Genomic DNA, 18,912 nt, shown 5'->3' on the forward strand with positions numbered 1-18,912 from the left:
GAGCGACCGGAAGCTGGAGATTACAGTTTATACATTTTTAAAAATCTATATTTTTCTTACACTAACGCATCATTTTGCTTCAGAAGGCCTGTATTAACACCCCGGAGCTGTGTGGAGTATAGTTTTATGATGGATGGATGCAGTTTTTTAGGCTTCAAAAAAAGGGGCACCATTCACTGCAGCTTGGAAGAGCCAGGACAATTTTAAATATGACTGCGATTGTGTTCGTCTGAAAGAAAAAATTCAGATACGCCTAGGCTGCCCTGAGGGTGAGTAAATCATGGGCTATTTTTCATTTCTGGGTGAACTATCCCTTTAAGCACCAGGAGGAATGAAACAGAACGCACAGATGCAGATAATTCACACACACACTACACACACAAATCTCTCTCTCTCTCTCTCGAAAAGTCATGTGCTTCACATCACAACTAAAATATACTTAAAATGACAAGCTATTTTTGTTGGTGATGATTAATCAAAAGTTTGGTAAATAATGTAATATTTAGCCTATCCACGCTTTGATGACAACACAATCTAATGTGTTCCTCTCTCTTCAAGTGTATTACTCCAGTTAACCTAGTTGATTAATTGTCCTTAACCCAGAGAGAACCCATGGGCTGAAATTGCTAATTCGCTTGTAGGACTTCAAACTGAATCACTATATTCTGTCAGTGAGAACGTGATTACATATTAACTGAATCATTGCAAGATAACTTAAGACTGCTTGATCACACAGGATGATGAGAATGAAAGGATTGCTACATTCTTAATTTATGTAAGTGATGCCCTTGTCATTATCCCAAATGGCATTATAAACATTATATGCCTACATTATAAGTTTATTGTTGTAATATGAGTAAGTCATGTCCTGTGCCTGTAGATGAGTGATGTGGAGATAGGGGGCGCCACTGTGTTTCCTCAAGTTGGAGTTGCATTGAAGCCAAAAAAGGTAAACCCTCAAATCACTGATCTATAAGGTATATTAGAATGATTTAAGTAAAATTCATGCGTCAATTCTCTGCTGTGTAAGGGTTCAGCTGTGTTTTGGTACAACCTCCGCAAAAATGGAAATGTGGATTGGTATACAGAGCATGCTGGATGCCCTGTGTTAAGGGGTAACAAATGGGGTAGGTTTTTTAACAACTTGTATTACTTTTTTATTGTGTATACGTAGAAATAAATCTATGTTAATGTGACTACATTTTATTTCAGTTTCATATGACATTAAGCTATATTTTTAATGGTGTCTTTTCAGTGGCTAATAAATGGATCCATGAGTTTGGACAAGAGTTCAGGAGACGCTGTTCTTTGTCATACTGGGAGTGAAAGACACTGAGATCATGGAGAAATCATATGAAGTGCATCTGTACTATAGAAGTATCTGTTATGTTTATTATGTATCATGTTTTTAGATAGGATCATAGTAGAATTTATTACTGTTTAGGTGCCGGTAATGTTAATAATAATTCATATACAGCCCAACAGTAATAAACAAAAAAGTTCAATAGATTAAAATAAAGTTTTAGCAAGATATAATCACATTGCCTGAGTGGATCAGCAGCCAGTAAGGAGCTATTCCAGTAAAAGAGTTGTTATTGCATTCTTTGCAGTTACATTTAAAGCTTGATTTTAAATGTTTCCTTTTCATTTTGTGCTGGAATGATGATTTACATGTTTTGCAAGTATTTAAAAAATAAAAATGTGTCAACCCCATCTGCAAACAGAAGATTCTGCCCCTTTAATTGCTAATGCTAAAATGCACTTTAGTCCATATCGAGGTGCCCCATAAACACGATTTCTAGATTTCTAAGGGGGACACCCCCCACCACATATAGAACCATCCCCAACTGTACAATATAGAAGTAAAAATTTCATACTGTTAGTTTATACTGTACAGGATCTGCAGTGTGTGTGTATATGTACGCATATAAATTCAGTCATAAAATATCTACTAGCAATCACATTGCTACACGGCTCAAGCTGATTGGCCTCTGTTGATTCTGCAGCCAATGAGCTTGCTTTCTCAACATTCAAATAGTCAAATCTGCAATCATCCAGTGAATGCCAAATTTATTTAATCCAACAAAATGTAAAAAAAAAAAAATGCATAAAGAAAACCATCTTTATTTAACAATGTGTTATTAGACAGACACTTCATAATTTTAGACTCAATTAAAATGCTTTGCAGATAAATTACTTTTCAAATTATTCATATGTACTCTCTTGTCTCTTTAAGTTAATAGTATTAAATATATAAAGTGCTTTGCACTCAACCTGCCAGTCAGGATTTATAAAATTACAACAACAACAAAAAAGATAAATATATTAAAACCAATAACAGTACTAAAACTTCTAATGCATGGTCTCAGGAAATATCTTTCTGTCATTTTTGTTGTCATGGTTTTTGTCTTGTGGTCCACTTTTAATCCTCTCTTGTAATCCCATGACTCTGTTGAGAGGCCACTCTGTGCTGCTTTTGACTGGCCAGTTTAAAGTCTGTGTGAACTGAAGGGTGAGGTTGACTGGTGACAGGTAGGAGAGCTCTGATAGGTTAGTTCCTGAGGGAGGCGGGCCAGAAAAGAGGGGAAACTGCCTTTGGATTGGATGTGTCTGGGAAAAGGGGAGGGGTTTGGGGAAAGCATATGGCAGGAAAAGGGGATGAGAAATTGACTGCACAGCTGTCCACAGACAACATGCACACACAAACAAACATGGATACAGAGAAAAATTGTGTCAATGTTAAAAACGGGATCAAATTTTCAGTGCTATTTGCTCAAATCAGTGATAATATCTCAAATAAGCAATATTTCATTGTTAAAAGGTCAGCAATGACACTCTTACCCCTGTCAACAGAAGGGTGGTTGAAGGAAAGCTGAGAAGGAAAGACAGAGAAAGGGACAGATGTTGTATTCTGAAAAAGAATGAGATCAAAAAAAAAGTTATAATAAAAAGTAAAAAATAGATTTACAGCTATGCAATAAAACATGTAAAACACTCTCACGCACCTGTGGGCAGGTTGGAAGACTTGGGTAATTCACTAAAACTAGTTTGCTGAAGTTAAACTTATAGGTAAAACGTTTCCCTTTGGTCTTATGCAAAATTCGCTTATTATAATAATACCTGAAGAAAAAAAACAGATGTCAAACTAGGTATTAGTCAACTCATAAAATATCATAAAAATTATGCATTGTGTGAGTGTGTTTCTATATTTTTTGTATGTATGAAAGTCTGTAGGCCTTCATGGAATTGAAATAAGAAGCACATGACATTACCAGGATCTGAAAATATAGGCTATGTCATAGTAATATATAATATTTGTAGCTATAGATATTGTATTAACATGTACTGTAGGCCTATGTATCTTTGAGGTATAGCCTACTGTAACAGCTTTTTAGGAATTTTTCTTTATAGTTTTTCTCTGTAAATCTGGAGAGAAGTGTGACAGTCATATAAACTTACATAATTATTCTTTAAGTACTATATCTCAATATTATAGCCTAATTTTCCTAGGTCCTATCCTATGTATGAATTATTGGTCAGTGCATGTACCTTAAAGCTCTGCTGAGTTTGTCGTAATTCATGTGCGGTTTGCCCTTCCTGTCCCCCCACAGTTTAGCTAATCTCTCTGGGTCTCTGATCACAAACTCTCCCCATTCGCTGCCCCACGTGATCGCTCCGCCTTCGCCATGCCCCAACAGCTCTAACAGGAAGTGCCATAACTGCACCTGCCGCGAGCCTGGAGACCACGCTGGTTTATACACCCAATCAGGGAACAGCACTGCTGAGGGAAAGAAGAACTTATTTAACGCTGCTTTAAAGATATAAACAGTAATTAGATACAATTCAGTCAAAACAATTAACGGGACACCAAAGCTTCTAGCCAGGTTTCGAACTCTATATTTTTCCTCGCACACAATGTGCAAGGATGTTTGAACTCAGCCTTACGAAAAAGAAGTTTATTCAAGTGTGCTATTAGTATACTTCTTTTAAACTAAAAATAGGAAAGTATACTTTTAGTCTACTTTTTATGTACTTCTCAGAAATGGGCTTTATGTACTTCTCAGAAATATACTTAAAATGACATTTAAGTATACTTGACTTATACTTAGAAAAAGTCTAAATATATTTGAGCTATACTTGTGCTCCTAGAATCCGTGTTTTCATTGTTATACTGTAGGGGGCGCTAGTACACATCTTCTGTACAGAATTTCCAAAAAACACAAGTGAAGAAGAAACCGAAACAACAGACGCTTCCACATGTATTCTAACACGATCATCAGACATAAAACAGCATCAAAACTGTGTAACATTATGGAATAAAATGTCGACCAATGAAGAGGTAATACTGACTGTCAAGCTTTGGGGTGTTGATCGACTCTATCTACATTTTGATTATCATTCTGAATCCAATTCATAGTCTTTTTTCAGCTTTTTGTTCAAAATGTTGTTTATTTCTTTATTTTTTATTTATGAAACGCTTTATTTTATATTATTTATTTTGAAACTCAATGTCAATAAATATACACAGAAAAAAATGTAAAACAGTTTTCACTCAGAAAATTTCACAAACAATTACTAAGAAAGCGCAAGTAACACATTAAATTAAACTGGATATTTTTAAGTAAAAAAATTAAACAGTATTTTCTTGTAAAGCATACTTCAATAATCTGTTTTATTTACAACTTTGAAAAATTTACAGTGTAGTTTTAGTAATGCCAAATATATAAATAAACAAAATAAAAACTTAGATTAGAATAGGATTGAAACTGATTGATCTGCCTTGCTATTGTTTCTCTTATCATTAAACTTTTGATTAGTTATTGACAGTTTTATTTTTTATCTTTAACTTTAGTTATTCATTTAAAATTGATGCTACTTTATTTTTTCCCTTCAAACTTAATCAAACTTACAGTACCTGAAAATGACGATTAACTTCTCATGAACATGAGAAGAAAGGTTGTAAATGACCCTTTTGATAAAGTCCATGAAACACGGCTGACCTTCATCAGAACAAAGACATAACTTTTTTTTGTTGTTTTCCAAAGGCGCGTGTGGCTGTTATCTCGATATTCATTCCAGTCAAAACATTATCAGTAGTGGTTTTTCAGTAGTGATTTTGCAAATTAAATAAAAACATAAAAAAGGAATCACAGCGTGTTAGAGCTACAGTGCAACTGTTCAGTCATTCACGAAATAAACAACAAATATTTACAAACAAAATTCACAATTATAAAAAAAATACTGTTTTTGACATTCACAACTAAAGAAAAAGAGGGAGAAAGAGTGTGTTGGAGCGCATTTACACTTTTAGCGTTTATGAAAAATAAGTTACACAATGGTTATGCGCATTTGTTAAGCATATTCTCATCCAAACGGATTTGGATTAGCGGTGTTTGTACAGAGAAACAGGTAATGTGACGGAACATACAGGTGTGTGTTGTTTTGGAACACCCTCTAGTGGAGATCACCCTGTACTTCCTCTCTTTGTAAGGCTTCTGAGCTTATTTGGACACTAGAGAGGCAGCTAATGTTGTGTTGAAGGTTTGAATGTTGTTGAATTGGTGTCTTTTGTGTATTGTAGTGTAGTTAATTTAAGATGTACATAGAGAGTTCTGTGGGTTTGAGAGTATGTGACGTATTCACACCTGTATGTGTGTAAATGGTTAGAACCGAAAGAGCATTAGGAATCATAACTACATGTATGCATGTAACCATGAGTAACAAGTCAGTCCATATTCACGGATGAAAACACATCCAAAGAAAGCTTCCGAATAAAAATAAGTTTAAAACACTAATCTTCTTTGCCAGAATAGCTTTTTTTCACATGCTTCTCAAGCCTGGATTTTACTTTGACCCTTCATTACAGCCTTCACAATCAAGCTTTAAGAGTTAACCATGATTCTCTATAGCTCTTTTCCTGTGGACTTTATTTTTTCCCACCACCCCTAATCTCAGCCCCCCTCTTGCCGTGTCTCTCTCTCACTATGTGAGGTTGTGGAGAGGTTGGCTGACCCTCATGCAGCTCCAGTAAAGTGCCCTGGCCAGCGTTAACACCACCAGCAACAACACTGCCGCCCAGGAGGCATAAATACCCCTGTACACACGTGCCTGGGACCACGTCCCTGCCTAGAGACAAACACAGACAAACAGAAACTTTTAATAACAGAATATAAAAATTAAGTTAAATTGGTAACACTTTACAACAAGGTTCAAACATTAGGCATCACAGACTAGCATTTCATTTTGGTTAATGTTAATGTTACATACACCTCAAAAGTTTTGGGGTCTGTAAGACTTTTCTGGTGCATTTTTTTTTCTTTTTGAAAGAAACGTATACTATTATTTAGCAAGGATATATATTTAATATGAAAATGGTTCACATTAAGTGATGTGCTATTTGTGTAGTCAAATAAATCATATAAAAAATAAACAACAAACATTACATAAATGTGACCCTGGAGCACAAAACCAGTCGCTGGGGTATATTTGTAGCAATAGCCAAAAATACATTGTATGGGTCAAAATTATAGAGTTTTCTTTTATGCCAAAAATCATTAGGATATTAAGTAAAGATCATGTTCCGGAAAGGTATTTTGCAAATTTCCTACTGTAAATATATCAAAACTTAATTTTTGATTAGTAATATGCATTGCTAAGAACTTCATTTGGACAACTTTAAAGGCGATTTTCTCAATATTTTGATTTTTTTGCACCCTCAGATTCCAGATTTTCAAATAGCTGTATCTCGGCCAAATATTGTCCTATCCTAACAAACCATACATCAATGGAAAGCTTATTTATTAAGCTTTTTTGGAAAAATTGACACTTAAGACTGGTTTTGTGGTCCAGGGTCACAAGTATGGTTGATAAATATACTGATGGATAAATATAAGATGCACACTCACAATCAGACCAGCGGCTGAGATGCTAAATAGCAAGCACAGCAGGTAACACCAAAGACTCCGCCTCCTCGGATATCTCTGTCCAATCGAAGATCTGGTGAAGAAAAATAAAGAGAAAAAAGACCAATCAGAGGAACAGCATGGGATATGGAATGGAATATGCAAAACTATTTAAAGGCGAAGTGTGTAATTTCTGTACCACTAGCACTATAGCACTAATTATAAAAATAATGACCCACCCCAAACTCATGCCATTGGCTGAGCCTATGTTGCTTTGTCTGTATGCTCAAACAAACAGAGCAATGTTTTGACAAGAGCCACAGATATGAGGGAATCAGTCAATGAATGGCTTAGTTATAGTCTCTATGTAATAAGCTAGGACAGGATGTTAAAATGTTATGGGATATTTATCAAAATTGAAAAAAATTACACCCAGTAAAAGGCAGTAATGCATTTCAGAAGCTAAAGCTGTGTACAGGGGGCTTAGACAGGCATTAAATGCTGACTTATTTGCCATCTAATAAAATAGTTTGATTTATTTGGTAAATGCAAAATGTGTTGTGAATGTTGGCTCAGAAATACTCACACTTTTCTGCAATGGGGGCATCGAGCCAGTGTCCTGTCAGTAAATTCGGTCCACTGAAATGTTGAGAAAGTGGTTGAGCAGCTAATGTGAGGCAGTAGCATAAATAAAACAAGAATAAATTGCCATCTGATATTCGACTTTAACATGATGCTGAACCTGAGCCGAGTGATCCGGTCAAGATGTCACTGCAGCGGAGAATGATACAGTATGATGTTGCTGTACTGTGTGTGTGTGTGTATGTACCAGGAAAGTGTTGCTGCAGTGTCCGCAGGAAACTCTAGCTCCAGCAGGTTGTGGTTCTGGACTGGCTGGACCCGGATGGACTGGCCCCAAATTTATGATCCTCTTACTAGTCCAGACATGGAGACAAACACATTCAATTCTTCGCATACACAATCCTGACTGTGACAAGACGATGTGTATTAGTGTCAAAGATTTCATTTGTCTTAAATTTAACTTTGTCTACTTCTGTTCTCTCTCTTACCAATAAGGCCGAGGGCAGGCGATCCTTTGGGATGTGACCTTGCAGATGAGAAGACAGTTACAAGGACACCGCACATATTTCTTCCCTGCAGGGGCATTCTTTATGGGCTGGTGAGAATGAAGGTTCATTTAAATAGAAAGGAGGAGAGACAGAAAAGAGACAGAGTTAATTCTGGCTACGCAAAAACTAAAGTGTGTGTGGTTACTAAATGAAGTGATTTTATGTTTTGGCACTGTTAATCGATTACAAATTTCAATCAAATTAAATGTACTGTATATAATGTTGAATCATTCAATGTATATACACTACTATTAAAATTAAGTTAAGTCTTGGTGAGCATAAGATACTTCTTTCAAAAACATTAAAACATTTTACTAACCACAATCTTTTGAATGGTAGTGTATCAATATTTGCTGACAGAAGCCCATAAACCGTCAATCAATTTGAATCAATTACTCAATCTGTGGCTCAAGATTTTTTGGCATTGATAAAAATGTATTGTTTACAGTCATGAACAATAAAAGTATTTTGAATTGAATCAATAGCTGTAGCATGCAAACAGTTAAACAATAAATAAGTCAAAACTTAAGAATTTAAGAACTGTTCAAAAGTTGACATGCTAACTAATTAATCCTTCCCGAGTTTTGTAAAATAAAAATATTAAGTGTATATGTGCTCTGTCCCAACTCACTGTAGCTTCATTGCAGACTCCGCACTTGACCACATGTTGGTGAATTTTGCCCTCAACGCTGATGAGCGACTGGCACACCCTACAGCTGATGACTGGGGCACTGCCACTCTCTGGAGACGTCAGGGGGGAATATGGTGGAGGGTTCTCGCCCATCAACAGAGGGGGCTGAGTCAAGCTTGGAAACGGAGGAAAGCCTAAAAAGGGAGAGATTGCCATTGCAGATTATGATAAACATTCAGTATGCAAGTTTTACTGTACCTGAAATCAGGATGAAATTAAAATTCAACCTATCTATTATCAAAATGCATGTTATAGATCTTATTGTGAACGATTTATCAATGTATGTGTAGTTTTTTTTTTACCTTTTTTGACATCTCGATCACGACTTTAATGCTGTAAATGTTTCATTTATACAGTACATCCATAATTTCTGAATAACAGCATCAGTATTATCAGTTTAGCATAGATACAGGAAATATTGGCTCATAAAATAGCGGAAAACATGAAAGTTTAATTTACTTTTCAAAGTTTAACTAAACACTGAAACTTGCACTTTGGGAAGGTGAAACAGTTCTCTGTCACCCAGGCCATTAGGATTAACAAGAAAATCAGATTTGGTCTCGAGATCTGCTGAAAGCAGCGTTATAAGGAGACTGCTGGAATGTGCCTAGTGGATCATGTACACATTTGCCTATAATTGTGGGGGCCAACTTTTTGAAAATGTCCTCACAAATATAGTGAAACATGTTAAACCTGATTTGAGAGGATATTTGAAGTAGTTCTTACTAGTGCTGCTTTCGTCAACGAAAATTATGACTAAATATCGTCGTCAACGAACCTTTATCACATGACGAAAACGAGACGAGACGCAACGTAAATGCTAGTCATGTGATGATGACTATAATTAAATGTATAATGCAATATTGTTGACGAATAAAAACGAGACTAAATGTGGTTTACAAAATAAAAACTATGCTAAAATGTCTCTTCATTTTCGTTGACCAAAACGAGACGAAACGAAATGTTATAACGTTATTTCGTCTCGTTTAGTCGCGTTATTATTATTATTTTGCAGTATTTCTGTTTCCTGTGTCTCGCTTCAGGGGCTGCATCAGGTCGCACTGCGCAGACGCAGGCGACGTCACTTCCTCAAGCCCCACTCGCGGCATTACTTAGAACAGTGTTTCCCAACCGGGGTCTGTCGAGAGCAGGGGTGCGTCGACTAAAACTAGACTAAATGTCATCAGTTTTCGTCGACTAAAACTAGACTAAAATGCTCAGACTTTTAGTTGACTAAAACTTGACTAGACTAAAAAGAGTATGAACGTGACTAAAACTAATAAAAACTAAAATGACAGTTTCACACAAAGACTAGACTAAAACTAAAATTAAAACAGGGCGCCAACAACAACACTAGTTCTTACCCTTTGAAAGCTCCCAAAATCAAGTCGTAAACTCCATACAAAACCCAACGTGTGTATGATAAAACTTAAATATGGTTTTCATAAAAATTCACCAGCATCACATCAGTTAAAAATCCCCACACCAACATCATCAGCACGCCCTTTAGTAACTTTTTATTGGCCCCGCCCGCTCTGCGCAATGATTGGTTGTGGTCTCCTCAGGCAATAATTTCAGGCTTTCTGAATGGTCCAAAGGTGTGCTAATCATATGTGTTTCGGTGTAGCTGGAGTTTTCGAATTCGGCAGTTTACTGTAAATGTGTACTAGTGCAGAGACGCCGACTCACCGGTAAATGTGGTTAAATGGGGACAATGAAACCCCCTGTACAGTCGTCCTCAGTCATATGACTAGTTTAAGAAAATATTGCCCCTTTATTATTATAATTTGTCGCGGGAAGGCCGATAACAGAACAGTAAACAAACCTGGACAAGTGATGTTCATTCATTAGCTGCGTAACAGCCTCTCTAATGGATGACAAATGTATGCGAGGATCAATTCAACATTTTTTTTTTTTTGACAAAATAATATCATCCTCCCGACGCAGGTGTATTGTATGCAACTGCATTAAGTTATATGCGGAGCAGCCAGAAAAACATCTATTCAGGTCCTGCCTCCATCATCACCAGCGTGCAACATAAAGCAAGAATAACCGCACAGAACTGTACCTAACCTAAATCGTAGTAAATGCAGTAGTGTGCTTGTATATGTGTGTGTGTGCGCGCGCGGGCCCGTGACAGCGCAGAAAAGCGCCGCGCTCGCTACTCACTCTGCGGTTTGTTCGGAGCACCGTGTGGAGCTGCTCCGGGAGACACCCCGCCGTTACCACTGCCGAGAGCTCCATTACCGAGATCCGAGAGCAACGGGGACCGCTCGCCATCCGCCATACCGAGAGCGAGGCGTAAAGAGGGGGAGCGGCGAGAGCTTGTATTGTTGTGCTACCGGAGTGTGTATGGAGCCTGCCTGCGTCACACTGGTACGTCCGCTGCTGTGGCAACGCGTGTGCGCATCCGTGCGCTCGGGGGGTGTATTACATGATACCCCTGAGCAATAACGCACGAAACGCTGTTTATTCTGTCACTTACTGCCATTTCAAAGATCACTATATACGCAAGAGGGGTGTCTTCTCAAAAATGTGTGCAGGCAGAAATGAAGCACATTCTTATACAGCTTGTACAGTTGCTTGTGCCCTCTAGAAGCTTGCGTTCTGTAAATGAACTTCGCTGTATTGTGCCATCCTAAAGAGGCACAAAATCACTTCCACGGACTTTTAAATTAAATGTGCCCTCCTGGTGGAACACATCTCTTAAGATGTAAAGATGTAAAAACACATCTTTTCCATCTTTATTTGACCCTCTAACTCTAGCACTCTCTATTCTAATTCTATTCTTTATACATATATGTAAAAAACTTGCCCCTTTTAGACTTGCACTCTATTTATTTATTTACTAACTGCTTGTTTTCTTTAAAAAAAAAACAACAACTAACACTGGCTTCTCTAATCTTTTTTTTTGTATTCTATCTGTTTTCTTTTTATTTATTATACAATTAACAAAAGCAAAAAAGGCATATAACAAGCTTGCTCTATTCTTTTTCTATTCTGTTTTCTTTTTATTTATTATATAATTTTAAAAAAACCTTGCTACGCTAACTGTTAGGTTAACTGTTAAGTTAAGTTAAGACTTGTTATAGCACTTGCATATCATTGCTCTTTTGTTGATTTTGATTGCTTCCATTGTCCTCATTTGTAAGTCGCTTTGGATAAAAGCTTCTGCTAAATGTCTAAATGTACATGTAAAGTGTCTATAGGAAACACCAGTAACAAGCATTTATATGTTCTATTCTTCATTAGAAGAATATGATCAAAATAAAACAGTGGTGCAGTGGTGAATACAAAGACAACGTTTATAGAGATTTTTTTTTTAGCAGGCACTTGTTCCTCTTTGCCTTTGATTAGTAAGGTATAGTGTAGTCAGGGACATTAAATAATAGTCTAATAGTCAATGGAACAGTTTATGGAACCTTTAGACTATATAACACACACACACACACACACACACACACACACACACACACACACACATATATATATATATATAAATAAAAAAAATGTTTTGTATCATATTTGATACACCAGGCTTAAGTGGCTCTCGTAGTTGCTGTTATTTATATGGCCAAAATATAAGTTCTAAGTAATTCTATAGCTTGTAATGTAAATCAATGAGATTTATAACAGTTTAGCACTTTATAACAGTATAGCATTAGCAGACAACTTGCATAAATTGCATATAAATACTAGTTGTTATACTATTTGTCTGAATAATATGTCTTATTAAGATGATACTTAAATGTTTTTATGGTCAAATCTCCTTGCCAGCTAAGCCAATACAATTGTATAATTTTTACAGTTTGCCTTCAAATATATTTTGAAAACATAAAGAGAAGCAATCACGAATTAAAAGGATTCACCATTTTAAAATTAAAAGAGAAATAAAAGAGTTTTATAGTATTGAATAACTGGACAGCAACATATAAAGGTACTTCTTACATAGGCACCTATTCCTTTCCACTTGGATTGACTTGATTCGGAAACATTTTATGTTTGTTTCCTGGTTCTAGTGCTATAAGTGAGGTTCATGTTTCCGGGTGGAATTCAAGACTGTCAGTGGAAGGCTGCAGAACTGTATCTGTAGAAGTTGTCAGCACTGTCTATTCTGAACTGATGCAGCTTATGGTTCAGTCACTCTCTCTGTGTTTCTCTCAGGTCAGGTTGATGCAGTCCATTGGTCTGTTCATGGGCAGTGTAATCTCCAGTTCTTCTCTCTCCACAATGAATCTGGCATTCCCCTCCTGTTTGTGCACTGGGTGAGGCAGGTGAAGACCCAATTTACTGAAACAAAAAAAGATGCACAGATATTTACATACAGTATGCAGTGAATACTATGTAAAACATTTTACCTAATAGATTACTTACTACTTTGGAGTTCTGAGATCAAGAAATGTCTCCCTTACATCCAGCACCAAATCAGACGCTTTTGTATCTGGCAGTTTAACTCTTACCTTGCATGAGAAAAAAGAGAGATTTTGTGAGATTACACTGACAATACAACTTTTAAAATGAAGATCAGATCAGTCATTTGAGGACAGCCAAATGTTTTTACTCCAGTCAGCTTTTGCTATCTGCATGCACCATCAAAGCCAACTCTCTCTTTCAGGGAGGAGAAAGGATGTTTCAGACCTCAGCCTTTTTTCTTTTTGGTAAATCTCATTGCTGAATTTTAAGCTTTAGATCTTTGAAACTTTAAATTAGTTTAAAAGAGGGGAATTTATAGTGTGGAAATCCACAATACTTAGAGTTGAGATTACAACTTATTCAATATTTCTCAACAGCTATGCTAATTACTGTGCATTGAAGTGAATTGTAACTCTCCAGAAAGTTCCATGCAACTCTTAAGCAACTTAAAGGAATTGATCACCCAAGCTTGTTTCTTCATCTGAACAGATTTGGGGAAATTTAGCATTACATCAGTTGCTCACAAATGGATCCTCTGCAGTGAATGGGTGCTGTCAGAATGAGTGTTCAGACAGCTGATAAAAACATCACAATAATCCACAAGGAATCCACACAACTGGTTTATTAATTAATTTATACAACTGGTTTATTAATCACACAATTAATGTCTTGTGTGAAATGTGAAAAAGTCCATCCCTTATTGTCCTCTCAAATCAAAAGCCACCAACATATTAGTTTAGAACAGTTTTTGCTTGTAAACTGTGTTTGATCTGTGCATATCTCTCCCCTGATTCAGACAAGATTACTTTTTCACTGGAGAAAGCAATATTATGTATATAGGACTATTTCAGCTGGAAGCAAAGGTATAACGTTAAAAACATCTTAATGATGGATTTGTTTCTTACAAACATGCAGACATTCACTTCACAAGATATTAATTAATGGACTGAAGATGTGTGGATTACTTGTGGATTATTGTGATATTTTTATGAGCTGTTTGAACTCTCATTCTGACGGCACCCATTCACTGCAGAGGATCTATTTGTGAGCAACTGATGTAATGCTAAATTTTTGAAGAAACAGACTCATCTACATCTTGGATGGCCTGAGGGTGAGTACATTTGTCAGCTAATTTTTACATTTGGGTAAACTATTCCTTGAAGTAAATGTAATGTTTCTAACACACTTAACACTTCTAACACGCATGCTGTATTGATGTTTAAGATTTAATGAGTGAGGAATAAGGAGTACCAGCATGCTGTCACAACACATGGATGAGGGGTCCTTTCTGCTCAAGCCAAGAAACAAATCTTCAGTCCCAACAGACTGTTTCAGCACAATCTCATACCTAATCAAAAACGCACATGGTGAGAGGCCAGCTCACTTACAGCCCATATGTGATTCTGTCATGCATGTATTTTGTCTTACTCTGGCTGTGGCCTTGGGTCGGTGAGGTCATCAAAATGTGCTCCCTCTGTCACTTCATCCTCATCCCAGATGTTTTTGCTGTACTTCTTCACATAGGCAGTGCTACCTAGAGGGAAGAGAGAGATAAAAAAGGATATAGAAGGATGCTTTAATGCTCTCAAAAGTGAACCCATAAATACCAGCATAATAATAAAAAAACATGTAACAATGTTTAACAAATTCAAAGAAATTATATAGCAATTTCAAAGTTAAAATACTATATATCAAAGTCAAGTCAAAATGTATTTCTATAGCACATTTAAAAGCAACAGAGTTGCGCCAAAGTGCTGTACAACAAAACACAGTATATAAAAAGCATAATAGGAAACATGCATTATATGAAAAATAAACACATTAAAATAGAATCAGAGCAAACTGACATTAATCAAATGCCAGAGAAAACAAATAAGATTTGAGAATAGACTTAAAACTGGCTAGTGAGGAGCAAGTCTCACATTTACAGGCAAACTATTCCAAAGTTTAGGAGCTGCAGCTGAAAAAGCCCGACCACCTTTGGTTTTACTGCGACAACGTGGGACAGTTAAGAGAAGCTGATTACTAGACCTAAGTGCTCTTTGAGGAGTGTAAGGAATCAGGTCACTGATGTTTTTTGGTGCAAGACCAGATAAAGCCTTGTACACAAAGACAGCTATTTTAAAATCAATTCTAAACTTTACAGGAAGCCAATGTAAAGACGGTAAAATTGTAGTAATGTGATCCCTCTTTTTTTTGTGTGTGTATATATATATATATATATATATATATATATTACCCACTGTATATATATATGAAATCATCTATATTAAATATTTGTATTATAAAATCTAAAATTAATTTTAAATATGTATAATAAAATGTATTTATCTCTCTCTATATATATTACACATTATTAGCTATATTACATCATTTTATGCTATATAAATGCATTATACCCTCTTTGTTGTTTTTTCCCGAAGGTGCAGCAGGAGAGCCGATATGTCCCGGGCCCATCCTCGCCAAGGGCTTCACTTGCTAAAAAAAAAAAAAGAAAATAAGAAAAAAAGGCGGTTAATTATTAGTGGACTTACATCCTTACGCAAAAATTCGACAGTTGACAATGTTAAGCAGCACTTGTTAGAAACTCAAACCTGGAGATCTTCTTCCTCATCTTCATTGTTTGGGGACAGCAGAGCGGACAGCGCCTGGAGATCATGCACGGACGCGAGACCCTCCATCTCTGTTATTCGATAAGTTTGGACTAGAAAGTGAAGGTGAGTTTTATATAAACTTTCTTTGTACTTAGTTTCTTAGTACTTAGCGTCGCTACGCTGCTCTTCCGAGTGCTTCGTTTAGCGTTTCCATGGTGACTGACTGCACGCGGATTGTACTAACAACCGTTGCTAGGCGTCACGGCGTTTTCGACTTTGTTATAACTCACAAAACCACTATCGATGCAAATCAGTTATCAAATGCAAATTTACAGCTGGCTTACTGTGAAGTCTTAGGTCTTAACCACAGTCTGTGGTCTTAACTGAGATAGTTGTATTTTAAAACAATGAATATTTTATTTTATTATATACATAATTAAAAAAAATTGATATAAATACACAAATGTGACCCTGGACCACAAAACCAGTTATAAGGGTCAATTTTTCGAAATTGAGATTTATACATCATCTGAAAGCTGAATAAATAAGCTTTCCAGTAATGTAAGGTTTGATAGGATAGGACAATATTTGGCTGAGATACAACTATGTGAAAATCTGGAATCTGAGGGTGCAAAAAAATCAAAATATTGAGAAAATCGCCTTTAAAGTTGTTCAAATTAAGTTCTTAGCAATGCATATTACTAATCAAAAATTAAGTTTTAATATATTTACCGTAGGAATTTTACAAAATATCTTCATGGAACATGATCTTTACTTAATATCCTAATGATTTTTGGCATAAAAGAAAAATCAATACTTTTCAAATTTTCACCCATGCAATGTATTTTTGGCTATTGCTACAAATATAACCCAGCGACTTAAGACTGGTTTTGTGGTCCAGGGTCACAAATAGTCAAGATTATTTAATAACTAAGCGAATAGTTATTATACAATTTTGTAAAGATTTTTATTAAATATCTTTATAAGTTAACTATAAAATTAACTTTTCTCTTGATCATTTTGCAGTACCAAGTGTCATACAGCAGATGGCAGACATACATTGTATATAAAGAGAACAGAACCAATGACACCAGTTTTAAAACTATAGAAAATAATTCTGGCTTAGTAGTTACAGCTTTCTTGAGTGACCAAACTGACCATGTTTGTGAATATAAATATGGATTTACCTGCTCTTCGTTTATCTCTAAAAAACAATGAAAAAGTTATACATATCCTCATGGGGTCGGTTTTCCTGCACCTGTTTATACCGGTTTATACAGGTAAATCCAACCACTAGAGTTTTGATTGCTGGCGTACTGGGATAAAGATGAGACTTGGTTTGTGATCAGTAGAAATGTACAGGTAGTGTTGGATTAATGCTTCTTATGAGTGTCAAGGAAAACAGAGCTCATTACTTCAGAATGGTCTCTTTAAAATATTACTTTTATTGATTTTAGTTTGTATATGCCAGTTAAATAATGAGATGTCGACATTTATTATTTTGAGGTCAGTGGTCTTCTCAAAGCATGCTGCCATGTTAATTTTAGATAAAGATGTTGAGTTGATGACAGAATCTATTTGCAGTATTTGCAGAGACCCACTTTTCAATATTTTTTTGAGAAATTAGGTTCACTCGCTCACTGTTGCTCTCCGCAGCGTTCAAATCTCTATATCCCCCAGGATATAAACCTACACTCTAAAAAATGCTGGGTTAAATACAACCCAGTGCTGGGTAAAGTAGGGACAAACCCAGCAATTGGGTTGTTTTGAACCAGCGGTTGGGTTACTACCCAGAAGGTTGGGTTAAACATTTAATCAAACCGCTGGGTCAAAACAACCCAATTGCTGGGTTTGTCCCTATTTTACCCAGCACTGGGTTGTATTTAACCCAGCATTTTTTAGAGTGTAGTAGCAAATTATCAAAATATAACTTAATACATTTTAAAATTATTTAAGAAATTAAATTTTTATTAAAGAAATTCCCACCCTATTTTGAGATATGTGAGAGCCATGTGCATTAGTCCGCTTCAGTCAGGGAAACTGATTGTGTGTGTATGTGTCTGTAAGCATATGTGGAGGTTTACTAAGTCACAGCTGAATTTGTTGTCTGCAGCAGTTATAGAGGGGATCTGTCAAGCTAGTTATCAGTATTCCATTCATGCGGTTTCTCTCTCCACTTCCATATCTTCCTCTCTCTGCGGTATTGTTTCTTTATGGTCATAGATCTCATTCTGTTTCCCATATTTTTCACAAAAAGACTCAGAGACTCTCTTGTATTTCCTCAGCCCCTCAGTCTTTCATCTTATAAGTACACTCTATGGAGAACCCTTCACTGTTTTATTCTGCCATTCTCAGCATTCCTAAATTGAATTACTGTTGTACCACTGTGAATCTGAATTGAGAACGTATCTGCTTAATTTGGTCTGTATTTGAATGGAAATCAGTTTGAGTCTGAATTGTGCGTCAACAATTCAAATCTGTTTATGTAATTATGAATTAAGAACAAACCTGTGTATGTGAGTTTACACTGAGAACAAATCTATATAGGCAAGTCTGAATTCAAAACCAATCTACATAGAGGAGTCTGAATTGAGAACAAATATACATGCGTGAGTCTGAATTGAGAACAAACCTATGTTAGTGAGTCTGAACTGAGAACAAATATGTGTAGGCGAGTCTGAATTTAGAACAAATCTGCGTAGGGGAGGCTGAATTGAGAACGGATCTACTTAAGTTGGTCTGTATTTGAATGAAAATCAGTTTGAGTCTGATTTGTGCATCTAAATTTCCAAAGGATTCATTTGAATTTGAGTGCAGCCATGTTGGAGATTTTTGATCTGTTGAAGCTGTTGTGTTTGAGGTTGTTTAGGTCAGATTTCTGGAGTGCATATTGAGTCTGTATTGGAGTGCAAATCTGTTGAACTGGGTCTGAATTCAAATGCAAAACCAGTAAAACTTGAACTCAGAACAAATCTGTTTATGTAATTATGAATTAAGAACAAACCTGTGTATGTGAGTTTACACTGAGAACAAATCTATGTAGACAAGTCTGAATTCAAAACCAATCTACATAGAGGAGTCTGAATTGATAACAAATCTATGTTAGTGAGTCTGAACTGAGAACAAATTTATGTAGGCGAGTCTGAATTCAAAACCAATCTACATAGAGGAGTCTGAATTGA

General features: G+C 36.1%; 4 protein-coding genes and 1 long non-coding RNA gene across 5 annotated transcripts in view; 2 read left to right on the forward strand and 3 right to left on the reverse strand.

The window, feature by feature from the left end:
• Positions 1 to 1,478, forward strand: part of LOC107692857 (prolyl 4-hydroxylase subunit alpha-2-like) — a 5,355-nt gene extending 3,877 nt beyond the window's left edge. The window contains exons 11-14 of the mRNA XM_016492064.1: positions 737 to 775; positions 881 to 949; positions 1,031 to 1,127; positions 1,256 to 1,478. Coding sequence (XP_016347550.1) covers positions 737 to 775; positions 881 to 949; positions 1,031 to 1,127; positions 1,256 to 1,326 — 276 coding nt within the window. The 3' untranslated portion in view covers positions 1,327 to 1,478. The remainder of the gene's footprint in view (positions 1 to 736; positions 776 to 880; positions 950 to 1,030; positions 1,128 to 1,255) is intronic.
• An 867-nt stretch (positions 1,479 to 2,345) lies between these two features.
• LOC107692858 (ETS translocation variant 3-like) lies at positions 2,346 to 5,861 on the reverse strand. The gene is made up of 5 exons (XM_016492065.1): positions 5,849 to 5,861; positions 3,550 to 3,781; positions 3,006 to 3,120; positions 2,842 to 2,911; positions 2,346 to 2,678 (listed from the first exon to the last, which is right to left on the reverse strand). The coding sequence occupies exons 1-5, from the start codon at positions 5,859 to 5,861 to the stop codon at positions 2,353 to 2,355; spliced, it is 756 nt and encodes a 251-aa protein (XP_016347551.1). The 3' UTR covers positions 2,346 to 2,352.
• Positions 4,896 to 11,118, reverse strand: LOC107692894 (type I phosphatidylinositol 4,5-bisphosphate 4-phosphatase-A-like). Its single transcript, XM_016492106.1, has 7 exons — positions 10,893 to 11,118; positions 8,664 to 8,857; positions 7,973 to 8,079; positions 7,732 to 7,837; positions 7,489 to 7,541; positions 6,906 to 6,996; positions 4,896 to 6,126 (listed from the first exon to the last, which is right to left on the reverse strand). The coding sequence occupies exons 1-7, from the start codon at positions 11,008 to 11,010 to the stop codon at positions 5,983 to 5,985; spliced, it is 813 nt and encodes a 270-aa protein (XP_016347592.1). The 5' UTR covers positions 11,011 to 11,118; the 3' UTR covers positions 4,896 to 5,982.
• Positions 11,119 to 12,756: 1,638 nt separating this feature from the next.
• Positions 12,757 to 15,847, reverse strand: dnaaf6 (dynein axonemal assembly factor 6). Its single transcript, XM_016492110.1, has 6 exons — positions 15,731 to 15,847; positions 15,536 to 15,614; positions 14,565 to 14,670; positions 14,388 to 14,484; positions 13,098 to 13,183; positions 12,757 to 13,013 (listed from the first exon to the last, which is right to left on the reverse strand). Exons 1-6 carry the CDS (start codon positions 15,815 to 15,817, stop codon positions 12,884 to 12,886), a joined length of 585 nt encoding a protein of 194 aa, XP_016347596.1. The 5' UTR covers positions 15,818 to 15,847; the 3' UTR covers positions 12,757 to 12,883.
• Positions 14,217 to 15,621, forward strand: LOC107692911 (uncharacterized). Its single transcript, XR_001634692.1, has 3 exons — positions 14,217 to 14,247; positions 14,361 to 14,503; positions 15,560 to 15,621. It is a non-coding gene; the product is annotated as an uncharacterized LOC107692911 (long non-coding RNA).
• Positions 15,848 to 18,912: the final 3,065 nt, after the last annotated feature.

The sequence above is a fragment of the Sinocyclocheilus anshuiensis genome, unplaced genomic scaffold (assembly GCF_001515605.1).
Source record: "Sinocyclocheilus anshuiensis isolate Anshui unplaced genomic scaffold, SAMN03320099.WGS_v1.1 scaffold1155, whole genome shotgun sequence".
NCBI classification, from domain to species: domain Eukaryota; kingdom Metazoa; phylum Chordata; class Actinopteri; order Cypriniformes; family Cyprinidae; genus Sinocyclocheilus; species Sinocyclocheilus anshuiensis.

Excerpts from the sequence above, each read along its gene's own strand:
- LOC107692858 (XM_016492065.1), bottom strand. Across the intron at positions 2,912-3,005 it reads GTCTTCCAACCTGCCCACAG|AATACAACATCTGTCCCTTT; the intron begins GTGCGTGAGAGT and ends ATTCTTTTTCAG. Across the intron at positions 2,679-2,841 it reads CCACCCTTCTGTTGACAGGG|CTGTGCAGTCAATTTCTCAT; the intron begins GTAAGAGTGTCA and ends GTCTGTGGACAG.
- LOC107692894 (XM_016492106.1), bottom strand. The coding sequence starts at position 11,010 with ATGGCGGATGGCGAGCGGTCCCCGTTGCTCTCGGATCTCGGTAATGGA. Across the intron at positions 8,858-10,892 it reads TGCTCCGAACAAACCGCAGA|GCTTTCCTCCGTTTCCAAGC; the intron begins GTGAGTAGCGAG and ends CTCCCTTTTTAG. Across the intron at positions 7,838-7,972 it reads GCCTGCCCTCGGCCTTATTG|TAAGAGGATCATAAATTTGG; the intron begins GTAAGAGAGAGA and ends TGTCTGGACTAG.
- dnaaf6 (XM_016492110.1), bottom strand. The coding sequence starts at position 15,817 with ATGGAGGGTCTCGCGTCCGTGCATGATCTCCAGGCGCTGTCCGCTCTG. Across the intron at positions 14,485-14,564 it reads GACCCAAGGCCACAGCCAGA|GTATGAGATTGTGCTGAAAC; the intron begins GTAAGACAAAAT and ends GTTTTTGATTAG. Across the intron at positions 13,184-14,387 it reads TGTGTTGTGACAGCATGCTG|GTAAGAGTTAAACTGCCAGA; the intron begins GTACTCCTTATT and ends TTCTCATGCAAG.